At 40.6% G+C, this 12,500-nt stretch overlaps 3 protein-coding genes across 6 annotated transcripts in view; 1 reads left to right on the top strand and 2 right to left on the bottom strand.

The window, feature by feature from the left end:
- Nucleotides 1–1,305, bottom strand: part of stambpl1 (STAM binding protein-like 1) — a 5,149-nt gene extending 3,844 nt beyond the window's left edge. Inside the window, exons 1-2 of the mRNA XM_084740691.1 lie at nt 1,061–1,305; nt 1–146 (exon numbers count right to left, since the gene is read on the bottom strand). The exon at nt 1–146 is cut by the window's left edge and continues 72 nt beyond it. Coding sequence (XP_084596817.1) covers nt 1–146; nt 1,061–1,192 — 278 coding nt within the window. The 5' untranslated portion in view covers nt 1,193–1,305. The remainder of the gene's footprint in view (nt 147–1,060) is intronic.
- The window catches only part of lipf (lipase F, gastric type), a 35,103-nt gene that overhangs the window by 18,026 nt on the left and 4,577 nt on the right, over nt 1–12,500 (bottom strand). Inside the window, exons 9-10 of one of the 4 annotated variants that reach the window (XR_014772176.1) lie at nt 11,785–11,959; nt 11,325–11,732 (exon numbers count right to left, since the gene is read on the bottom strand). Coding sequence is in view for 3 of the 4 variants with exons in the window: in XM_084741052.1 (XP_084597178.1) it covers nt 11,841–11,959 (119 nt within the window). In the remaining variant the exon portion in view is untranslated. Of the gene's footprint in view, nt 1–11,324; nt 11,733–11,784; nt 11,960–12,438 lie in introns of those variants that run through there. The other 3 variants (XM_084741051.1, XM_084741050.1, XM_084741052.1) reach the window with 3 other exon arrangements.
- On the top strand, nt 4,548–9,821 carry ankrd22 (ankyrin repeat domain 22). Its single transcript, XM_084740692.1, has 6 exons — nt 4,548–4,634; nt 6,650–6,841; nt 6,936–7,043; nt 7,841–7,918; nt 9,190–9,288; nt 9,382–9,821. The coding sequence occupies exons 1-6, from the start codon at nt 4,614–4,616 to the stop codon at nt 9,457–9,459; spliced, it is 576 nt and encodes a 191-aa protein (XP_084596818.1). The 5' UTR covers nt 4,548–4,613; the 3' UTR covers nt 9,460–9,821.

Genomic DNA, 12,500 nt, shown 5'->3' with positions numbered 1-12,500 from the left:
TCCATCTCCACTCCGGAGCGGAAGTAGCGTCTCGGTGCGATGTCCTCGTTGATTTCCACACTGCATCCCATTTTCCCCAGCGCTCGCACACGCTCGGCCGCTGTCAGTGACACGTCTGTGTAGTCTGGCTCTGCCGCCAGCTTCTTCTGCACGATACAAACACAGATCAGGAAGTGACGATGCTAACGGAGCTGCTACGTCACAGCTAACAAAACTAAATTCTTTCCCCTATTACACTATTGAGCAGTTTCCCTCTGTTTCAGTCTTTGTGCTAAGCTAGCAGCTGCTGGCTGTTGCGTCGTATTTACTGTAAAGACATGAGGGGGGGAAGATTTCACTAAATGTTGAACTGTTCCTTTAATAGTCAAACTTATATTGGTACTGATGAAAGTTTTAAAAAAAGAGTGAAATAAATCACACAGATGTTCAGCTGTAATTAATCAAATGTTATTAACGTCCTTCTCTCCTTTTTTCCCCTCTTTCCTTCCTTTCTCTCCTCTTCCTCTTTTCATCCTTTCCTTCCTTTCTTCCTTTCCTTTTGCTTTCCTTCTGTTTCTCCTTCTCTCCTTCCTGGTTTCCTTCAATTGTCCATTCATGTCTTAATGTCTTCATGTCTTCATCCTCTCCATCGTGTCTGTGGCGTCCTGTCCTGAATAGCGAGCTTTCAGTGGACAGAAGACTTTTTGTCCATCAGCTGATCATCAAACAAACGGTGCATTCAGGCATCCAGTGAGGACCGTAAATCTCAGCTTCCTGCCTAAAAACACCTCAGCTCAGTTGTCACATGTCAACATGAAGCAGACTGTAACTAAGTACTTTTACTCAAGCTAAGCTACGATCAGATGTATCTTTATTGATCCCGTATTGGGAAACCTAGTAAGAAATAAAATAACTAAAAGAATCAAAAATAAAGGAGCTAAAAATGGAATACAATAAACAACATGTTTACAAAATATAAAATATGTTACTGAGGTTGAGAAACAGACATGATCAGGGCTTTTAATTTGAAGGTCTCTCACACACACACACACACACACACACACACACACAGTTCACTCACCAGTGTATTTAAGCTGAAGCCTTGCTCCATCGTGTGTATTTGTGTGTGTCTGTCACAGGCTCTGCTCGGCCCACGGCCGGCTCGTCCATCTGCCTCCTCCCATGATGCTTCACTGCAGAGAGACACAAGCATGCAGTTTAGGGTGAAACGTTCCTTTAACGCCTGTTAGCACAGTGGCTAAAGCTAATGTTTAGCAGCCAATCAGAGTGGGCTGTGTGTCGCGCTTGTCTGTCCTTCAGCCTGGTCCACGGTTACCATGACGACTGGTAACTAACCATCAGTGAGTCACGGCGTTGACAAAGAGATGATGCCTCACTCCTCACTGAGCTCCAGCTCTGATTCATTACAACAGGTCGCCATGGCAACAGGTGGAGGACAGCCTGATCACAGTCATCAGCTGAGTCGCATGACCAGTCCTCCACCTGTCTGTATCAGATCAGATCAGCAGAAGAAGTCATCCTGAACTTTAGCAGCTGAGCTAACACAAAGCTAACATTCAGGCTGTTTCACGCCGCCACATGCCAACTCGCCACTGCCTGTCAGGTCGATGAAGGGAAGTGGTTTAGACCTCAGCATTCAGACTTCACCGTGCTCAAGTTCTGCCTGTAACCACCTGGTGTAAGTCAATCAAAGAGAAAGGGGGCGGGGCATCACAGGTAAGAGAGTCCTTGCCCAATCCTGCTGTCAGAACAACACGATGCCGCATACGTCAACCATTCTACCTGTGAAACCACCTGCCAAAGTTAGCTACACTGACCAACTGCTAACATTAGCTACACTGACCAACTGCTAACATTAGCTACACTGACCAACTGATACTAAACTGAACTATGAAGATTTTAGTTTTGGTTGTTTTTTTTATGTTTTTGTTTTTTGATGAATATTCTGCTGATTTATTTCACCTCCATTGAAACAGCAGCTCTTCACTATGAGACATTCAGGGACCATCAGTCAAATGACCGCTGACAACAAACAGCAGCACAGTGAACCTTTAATGGCTCTTTTTGTGTCTGTTGCTCAGTCTGATCACTATGAGGTGGAACAGGAGCTGCAGGTGTGTTCAGGTGTTTCAGACTGTCACTCAAACATCCTGCTCGACCACATTCACTCTGCTGCTGAATGAGCGCTGACCTCCTTCACCTGAACACACCTGAGCAGGTAACTCACACTGGAGCAGTCTGAGAGAATCAACACATCAGGTTAGTCAGCAAACTACGGAAGAAGAATTCACAACTTCAAACAATTTAAAAATGTACGACAATCCTTCAGAATCTCAAACTAACAATAACTAATAATGATGCAGGTCTACGACGTGCTGTTATAATCATCTTTGTTTTAAAATATAGTTTTTATGAAAATATAAGCCCTGTAAGTTCCAGATGATTTATTCAGGCATAAAAAGGGTCAGCTATAAGGACACCTGTCTCACTTCCTGGTTTAAAAAGGCGGGAAAACTACTGAAACACTGGTAAACTTCCTATTTTATTTCAGTCAAAATAAACATCTGTGATGGAGGCGGGATCAGATTTACTGTCTGATAAATATTATTGTTTACAGTCAACTAAGGTCACTGAAGGTGGAGGACAGACAGACAGACAGACAGATAGACAGATAGACAGACAGACAGATAGACAGACAGACAGACAGACAAACAGATAGACAGATAGACAGACAGATAGACAGGTGGACGGACAGACAGACAGACAGACAGATAGACAGACAGATAGATGGACAGACAGACAGAGAGACAGGTGGACACACACACAGTCAAACAGATGGACAGACAGGTGGACGGACAGACAGACAGACAGGTGGATGGACAGACAGAGAGACAAATGGACAGACAGGTGGACGGACAGACAGACAGAGAGACAGGTGTGTATTCACTGGTGTCCTCGGTCTGTCGGCAGCATCTCGGCTCACGTGCAGTTCAGAGGAGACCTGACTCGCTCACACCTGTCCCTCCCCCTCCCACCTCCCACCCACCCTCAGACACCTCACACCTGTCCTGAGACACACCTGGACAGACAGTGGACGAGCTGCAGCAGAAGAAGAAGAAGAAGAAGCAGCAGCAGGTGATAAACGCGTAAAAGCTCCGGGTGAATCTGCTGCTTCACTCCGACTGATGATGGTGGAGATCAAAGATCGTCTCTGACTTAAGATGAATCACTCACACTTTCCGCTCTCATACGACGACTCTGCGCATGCGCCACAATGGTGACACACAGAGCTGTTCAAACACCGTGAGAATGTCTCACTCGGACACATTTTAGTGACACCAAACTGAGGTCACATTACAGCTGCTGCCTACCATTTGATAAACAACAACAACAACTATAACAACAACAACAACAACAACAACAACAACAATAGTACAGTATGAAAATTCAATCTGTTTGTCTGGAGTGATCAGTTTCCAGAGTAACATGTTAACGTGGTGTTTGTCTCCCCCTGCTGGACTCTGGTCATCATCACAGAACAAACTGTCAGTCTGTTCTTCAAACTTTACAACTTTATTCACCAAAAACTGATGAAGTTTCATTTTTAATGTGCTTTAAGAGAAAAACTACTATTCATTTATTTTTTATTTTATTTTATTTTTATTTTATTTTATTTAACTTCTTTTTATTTTTTGCTTTATCAGATTTTACTTTGTTTGTTTTTTGTATTTTATTTTATTTTGTTTTTATTTGTGTGAGCCTTAATGTATCCAACAACATCCCTAACAACGTCCCCAACATCATCCCTAACAACGTCCCCAACATCATCCCTAACAACGTCCCCAACAATGTCTCAAGGTTCCTGAATTCTCTCCAATTGTCCCTTTCAACAGTTTGGATGAAGTCCTTCAGTCTGTCCTGTCGATCGCTGCAGTAAACATCTTTGGTCAAATCAGAGAATTTTAAAGTGTTAGTTTATTTAAAAAAAATCTTTTTACAGTTTGATGAATTCATTTTGTGATTTTTTTTTGCAGTTCACTCAGTTCTAGTTAGTTTTGATCATGTCCTCATCACTTCCTGTCTGCTGACATGAGGACATGAGGACATCAGGCCTGATGAAGGTCTAATATTCAAACAGTGTGCAGGAAATCTTTTGCTCCAACACACCTGTCTTATCTAACTGAAGTGCTTCCTGTGTTCTCGTCTCAACATATAAAATGATAGCAATTAATTCATTTATTAAAATTAAAAAGGGTTAATTATAATAATATCAGAGTATATATGCTTTTCCATATTTAATTGTACAAAGCTGAGGATGTGCCCCTGTTTGTTTTCTTCATGTTTATTATTGTTTTCAATAATAAAAAAAAAAGATCAATAACTTCTGCGACAGTTAAAACTCATAAATAATAAAAAAAAACATCTAAGTCTTTTTAATAAACAAAAAAGACGCACTGAACAAATTCAAACCGAAACTTTATTTGTAAAACTAAAATTCTATATTTAGACAAATAAATGCAGGAGGCCTTTTATTTTGAAATGGCGGAGCGGAAGTGCTCGTGTTGTAGGTGTGTGTGTATTTTACATGTGCAGGTGTGTTTCTGCTGGCGGACATGGGGCTGGTGTACTCTGAGGTAAGAACATAGAACGTTCCCCGGTTCTTATCGTTCTACGTTTTTAATCTTTTTAACGGTCTGCTTTTATTTCGACTTTATTCTGTTAGTTGATCAAATATGTCACCTCCGGTTTGTGTCGCAGGTGAGAATGAGTTTGAACGAAGAGAACTCACCTGAGACACACACACACACACACACACACACACACACAGTGAGAGAACATGTCAGAGAGTGAGAACAAAGATTTCTGTGAAAAGTTAGGAGAGTAGTAAAGTACTCGGTGTTGGAAGAAGTACTCAGATTACTGCAGTAAAAGTACTGATTGGACACAGTAAAAGTACTCCGTTACATGTTGTGTGAACACGTTCCTTCGGTCAGTTTGTCAGAGACGTCATCAGAGTCATGTTCTGTTAAATCAGCCAAAATGTGACTGGAATTTGGTCGGAGCCGATCACGTGGCTTTGTTATACGATATATTTTATCGGTACATGTTATATATGTTGGATATGATGACGTAGTGATACGTCATAAGTCATGTCATTTTCTGCGCTAACTGTTCTAATATTTGGTGTTTAAACACTGAGTCGATGATTATTGATGAAATATCTCATCAAGTTAATATTGTGTCAAAACATCAATAATCATCCTGACAGTATTCTCACAGTATCAATAAATATCGGTATTGATCGGTCAGAAGTGACGTTTGTGTCCGCATCATCCAGCTCTGTGTAATCATAATAATGTAAGCTAATATCCTGTAAAGTACCCGAGTACTTTACCTCAGTATTTCTACTTTGTGTATTTGTACTTTTCCCGCAGTAATCTGAGTACTCACTGAAGTAGTATAGTACACAGACTGAAGCTCCTGATTGACGCTGACCTGTAATTATTATTAATCTAACATCTGGTATTGATCAATCAGAAGATGATTCTGTATTTAATTGTTTAGTTTTTATCATATCCTAAAGTGATGTGTTTATTGATCCATTGATAAACTAATTGATCATTTCAGCTCCAAAAATGATTATTTGCCATCCAGTTTCAAACTTCTGTTTTCTGTAGTTTTACTGGCAGCATTTTATGTATATTTGATGTTGTGTATTTGTTGTATTTAGAGGCTTTAGACTCTGTCATGTGATCAGCAGCCCGACGTCTGCAGCAGCTGGAAACCATCAACAGGAAATATGTGCAGAGAAAAAAACATACTGATCCAGAAACAGCTGACATCTGCTTGTGTTTAAAAAGACACTGAGCGACTGAGAGACTGAGAGACTGACCTCAGACCTGCTGCAAACACAAACTGGACCAACTGGTTCATTAAAAAGTGATAACAACTCTCTCTCTCTGTGTGTGTGTGTGTGTGTGTGTGTGTGTGTGTGTGTGTGTGTGTGTGTGTGACAGAGAGAGAGAGAGAGAGAGAGAGGAGAGAGAGAGCTCTCTTTATTTAAAGGTTCTGTGCAGGAAATGTCTTGAATTTCAGTCTTGGTGTCTGATCTGATCTCTTATCACCTCCTGATAATAAACTGAACTGAAACTAAACAGTTCATGTTTTTTTATTCTGCTATTCTAGCAGTTGATCTGTGGTCTTATCAATTAATTATCAATTAATCTGTCGATCATTTTCTTGATTAATCGATCAATTGTTTTGGTTCATGAAATGTCATGTAACAAAGAAAGATAAATGCCAAGATGACATCGTCAGAGACCAGAAAATATTCACATTTAAGAGGCCAAATCAGATAATTTTGTCATTTTCCTTTAAAAAAATGACTTAAATTAACTGATTATCAGAAAAGTTGGTTAATTAAATAATCAATTAATAATCGATTGCAATGTGTCGTGATGAGCCGGGACATCAGGGATGGCAGCATGCGTCCCTCCAAATCCTGTATGTAGTTTTCAGAATTAACAGGGCCTTCACAGATGCTACAATTACCCATGATGCACTGGGACAGTAACAGCGCCGGTAACACTCTGTAACACACAGTGTCCACTTCCTGTGTTGATCTCTATGCTTCCTGTGTCGTCCTCAGCCGGTCTGTCAGTCTGCGTACGACGGAGACGTCCATCGGCTCTATGACCTCCTCAGAGAAGACCCCGCCCACCTCAACTTGCAGGAGGAACACACCGGGGACACGCCCCTCATCGCAGCCTGTCGCCACGGCAACCTGAGGGTAGTCCACTACCTGCTGGAGAATGGGGCAGACGTCCAGCTGACCAATAAGGTGCTAATCTGCTGATGTTATCACATTGATGATGTCATCATGTTGCTGATGTCAGCCTTGGTCACTAATGTAACCATGGTTCTGTGTGTCTCAGAAACAGAGGACGTGTCTCCACTACGTGTCCCGGAGAACGTTCTCTCTGCTCGACTACCTGATGATCTCCATCCTGATGCCCATCCTGCTGCTCGGATACTTCCTCATGGTAACGCCGATGCTCTCCTCTGATTGGTCCTCAGCACTCTCATGTGATTGGTTACAGGTCAAATAAAGACACCTCCCAGCAAAAATTAAGTCAGTCTTCATTAGCTGACCAGCTAGCTGCCAAAATGCTAATCTCAGTTTACACAGGAGAGAAAATAAAATTCTGTCAGTTAGTTAACTAGTTAGCTTCCCGCATGCTAACTGTGTGTGACTCAGTTTATACTCTGACAGAGGAAAACTTGATGTTAGCAACACTGCTAATCAGTTACATTAGCTTCCTTTGTTTTGGACTCTTCAGTTCAGGTAGCAGGTGTGCCAAGGGTGTTTACAGATGACAGACACGTGATTGGCTGTACATCCGAAAGAAGCTGCAGTCGTTTTACGAATAAACTTTGTTTTCTTGTTTACAAAATTAAAGTCAACAACTGACAGATTTGATCAACATAATATTTGACCAAGAGTGGTTGTAGCTTGTTCATTAGCTTAAGTTAGCTAATGTTAGCTAATGTTATTTAATGTTAGCTAATGTTAGCTAGCTAACTAATATAAGTGAAAATCAATGGCTCATCCTTTATTGAAAGTGATTTAATTTGCTGATCAGGACGTTTGATGTTTGGAGCTGTACTGAGTCCTGAGCTTTGAGCTAAATGCTAACATCAGCTAGCATGCTAACATGTTCACAGTACTAACATGCTGATGTTAAATTAGGTTCACAATCTTAGTTTAGCATATTAGCATGTTGCTAACATCAGAGGTTTACCAAAGATAATAAATGTGTGTGTGTGTGTGTGTGTGTAGTTACAGAAACAGCGGCAGAACGTGGCTCTCATGAAAGAGGTTCTCAGCAGCAGCGTGAACATCGATGCTGTCGACTACGTGAGTCCATCTGCAGCTACTGGCAACTTAGCTTCATGCTAACATAGCCTGATGCTAACCAAGGGTGGAGGGTAATCTGATTTTAATTACCTGTAAAAAATGTAGTCAGTAACCAAATGATTCACAATATTAGAGTAATGTAACTTAATTACTTTGTTATGTTTGAATGACCTCAATATAAAATGTGGTGAGATTGTTTAATCTGATGAAACATTTTATGTTTGTTTATTATTTTTTATCCAGAAGTTCCTTCATTTGTTTTCAACTCAGACTTAAACTAAACTGACAGAAACGTTCATCTTCTACAGACACATTTCACTTCTAACAGTGTGGACAGGTTAGCTAGCTAACTGGAGTTCTGTATAGCTAATGTTAGCAATTGACCTGTGTAGCTAAAGTTAGCAGTTTAGTCTATGTAGCTAAACATTAGTGTTCTGATCTGTAAATGTTTCTTTAAATCAGAAGTCGAGTTCTTGGATGATGACAGTATTTAAATTTTAACTGTCTTTGTCCTGTGATATTCCTCTTTTTTAATTTAAAGACAAAATAATGGTACTAACGTAGCCTCATGCTAACATCAGTCAGTTTAGTTTTATCATCACTACATTAAAACATGACTGGTTGTCAGACTGGTTGTTCTGTAGAGGTGAGCTGTTATAACCTGTTGTGACTTAATGAAGGTTTGACGTTCTGACATCAGGTTCTTTAATGTGTCTAATGTCAGCAGCAGAACACATTCAGTCAGAACATGAGATCAAACAGGAATTGTTGGAACGTTACTGGAACATTGTGTAACATTAAAATGAGGTTCATTATCATGTTTCTACAGAACGATGTGTTCAGACTCGTCAAACTGTCTCTCAGTGTCTCTCTGTCTCACAGACTGTCTCACTGTCTCTGAGTGTCTCTCTGTCTCACAGACTGTCTCACTGTCTCTGAGTGTCTCTCTGTCTCACAGACTGTCTCTCTGTCTCTCTGTCTCTGAGTGTCTCTCTGTCTCACAGACTGTCTCTCTGTCTCTGAGTGTCTCTCTCTGTCTCTCAGACTGATCCAGGAGACACGTCCACAGTTAAAGTCAGTCTCAGTCAGTGGACACGTCTCCACATGTTTCCTTCAGTATGAAGTCAACATGTTGAGTCGTGTTCAGTTTGATGATGTGAGACAATCGACATCTGTCCCTGTTGATCAGCTGATCTTTATACATGAACACATTACTGAAGTAAACGTGTTTTGTTGTTGTTGTTGTTGTTGTTGTTGTTGTGTGATGTCAGAAGGGGAACACGGCTCTTCATTACATGTGTCAGAGGAAAAGTCACCGTCTGGTTCCTCTACTGCTGGAGAGAAATGCCGACACCAACATTCAAAACAACGTATGTACACAAACGCATCATGAGGGACGCGAGGTGTCCTGACTACACGTCTTACCATGTCTTCTTCTTCTTTTTCTTCTCCTCCTTCTCCAGGACGGAGAAACACCGCTGGACATCGCCACCAGGCTGAAGTTCAAGAAGATTGTCAATATGCTGAAGAAAACACACTGAGAGACAGACAGACAGACAGACAGGAGGACAGGGAGACAGATATAGAGACAGAGGACAGATAAACAGAGTCTCGTGCTCTTACAAAGAGTGAACACTTTCATCTTGTCTCCATTTTTTTGGATTTAAACTGCTTTTATTGTGGAAAACAAATATTAATGCTTTTATTTTGACAGTCCTACTTTGCTTAAAATGGAAAGTCCAGCAGGGACCACTAGCAGCTGTTCTTCAGTTATAATTTAGCCTCATGCTCACTTGCTACCTTACTCTTATCCTAACTAAGCTAACTTAACCTTATGATAACATAATAACTGAGCCTGGTGCTAATTTAGCCTAATGCTAATTTCTCCTGGTACAAAGTTAGCATTGTGTTAACTTGCTAACTTAGTCTCTAAAGCTAATGTAGTGTGGTACTAATTTAGCCTGGTGCTAATTTAGCCTCATACTAACTTAGCCTTGTGTTAACTTGCTAACTTAACCTTGTGCTAACGTTAGTGTTTACTAAGTGTAGTTTTATCATCACGGTTTAGTTTTGAATATCTGAGCTGAAACTTGATAAATGTCACTCATCTCACTAAAATAACACAACTTTATGCTAATAACAACATGACACATCAGTTAGCTTAGCATTATCACATTATAAACTGTATGAATGAACAGATTTCTCCACGTTTACAGAAATAAAACAAAAACTGCGTTTAAGTTAGATCTTTTATTTTGGAGCTTCTTCTGACTTCCTGTTTACTCCTAATTGGATGGAAGCGTAGGACGTTGTCGGTCCTGTAGTTAGGAGGTAAATGTAGTTTACCTGCTGTAAAGAACTTTTAACAGGATCAATTATTGACCCACTCTTTAAGTTTATCACTTAAACAAAAGTTTTTTCAGTTTGATTGACACAAATGAGTTGATGAAACTGTTGTTGTTTGTTGTTTACCTGTAAACAAGTCTTTACTGTCATGTCTGTATTGGAGGTTTTTGTTTCTTGCTTGCAACAATTTTCCACTCAGTTGCTTTACTTTACATTTATTATCTGTCCTCAATGCAGAGAAAAACACAAGAACCACAGGACTCCATGTTGACGGACAGCTGTTTGTTTTCAACTCGTGCAACACTTCAGACAAAAATCCACCTGAAACAACTCAAACTGCCTGATTTGCACGTTGTTTATTCAACAAAAAGGCTAAGCTATGCTAACAGTTTCCCCCTGATTCCAGTCTTTGTGCTAAGCTAGGGTAGCAGTTGCCTTGTACTTCTAGTCTTTGTGTTATGCTAAGCTAGCACATTGTTCATGTCCTGACAATACTGGCTAGAAATTTTTTTAATGCTAAGCTAGGCTAATGGCTGTGCACTGACACCACCAAATGGACTCATGTCATTAACACGGTAAACACGACCGTTTGAATGCACCAAAAAAAAAAAAAAAAAAAATCAGAAAATCCAGATCAACAGAGATGATCTCAGTTCTGTCTGTGGATCTGCGTGTAATCCAAATATTAATCATGTGACATATTTCAAATTAAACTTTGCTCTATTTCAAAATAAAGTTACTTATTAATAAAAAACAGTCCCAGTGTTGTCATGTTTGTGAGTTTATTTAGACAAACTGCGTCATGTACAGCAGAAAGTGTCACAACGATTAAAAACTGTTGTAGATTATTTTAAAAACACAATCTATGACCCCACCACAATTCAAGCAACATGATTGGCTGCTGCTGGCCTCCACTGACTGACGGGTCGTTTAACTGGACAACAATTTGTTTTAAAATCAGTTCAGTGTTTGTGATGCTAATGTGAGCATGCTAACATTAGCATGAGCTGTGTTCAGATTAACATTAGCATGAGTGTCTGATAAAACCTTCCTGACCAATCAGCAGCCTCGCAGCTGTAGTGGGTCAGGCTGCAGTCCCTCTAATGTCCACCAGGTGCTGCTGTGATCAGACTGACAACAAGGTTTTTCACAGTAAAACTTCCTTCAAGTTAAAGAAAAAGATGTTTGACTGTTTGAGGCAGAATTTGACAGTCATGGAGGAGACAAGCAAAAAAAAAAAAAACACGAGGCAGGATACACCTTCTTCTTCTTCTTCACATTATAACACAGTGAAATAAGTCATGTGATCGTTCCAGCTGGTCACATGACGGAGGTTAAAAGAAAAACACATGAATATACAACAGCGTCAGATTTCAGGATGTCTGACAGGACGTCTGCTGGTATTGATCAACAAATGAACGTATAGAAACTTTAAAAGAACATGCTGGTCCACCTGATACAGTCCTGTAGGACAGTCCTGTTGGACAGTCCTGTAGGACAGTCCTGTAGGACAGTCCTGTTGGACAGTCCTGTTGGACAGGTGTGTATTACAGTATCTCCTCACACACACACACACTAGTGTTCCTGCAGCAGCTTCAGGATGGACGGAAACATGACCTCTGGAGCGTCCAGACCCCAAATAAAGTCCAGATGGTCCCAGTGTCCAATGTGCTGATGGAGGACCAGGTTAGACACCTGAAGACAGACAGACAGACAGACAGACAGACAGACAGATTAGCTGTAATTAATGGCTGATTATTTGGTATAGATATTTTTGACTCCATGATTCGGGGTTGTTGACAGTCTTTGACCATCATGACATCGTCTCTGTGTTTGAGGTAGTTTGTCCCTTCAGGACTGCCATAAGGACAGAGCTTTGTTCCATTTGTGACAAATAAAATCTGGTCATTACAAAAAAGTAACGTCTCCATGTCCCGTTCATTATTTTCTTATTAAAACTGCACAGGTATCTGAAGCCACGACGCGTGAGTCACTACAGCTGGACTGAATCTGGTTCTTCACGGTTCTGATTAAATACAAACTTTATACGATGATGGTTCCCACACGCAGATTAAAGAATAGCAACATATGACCTTGTGTACATGATACATCAGATCGTTACTCCTGTATCGTGATCTGTAACACTGGACTGTAACACAGGTGTGTGTTCTCACACACTCTCTACTGGTGTCCCTGCAGCAGCTTCAGGATGGACGGAAACATGACCTCTGGAGCG

This window comes from Lutjanus erythropterus, chromosome 17, assembly GCF_056507025.1.
Source record: "Lutjanus erythropterus isolate fLutEry1 chromosome 17, fLutEry1.hap2, whole genome shotgun sequence".
Classification (NCBI taxonomy): Eukaryota; Metazoa; Chordata; class Actinopteri; order Lutjaniformes; family Lutjanidae; genus Lutjanus; species Lutjanus erythropterus.
This window is presented reverse-complemented; position numbering and strand designations above follow the sequence as displayed.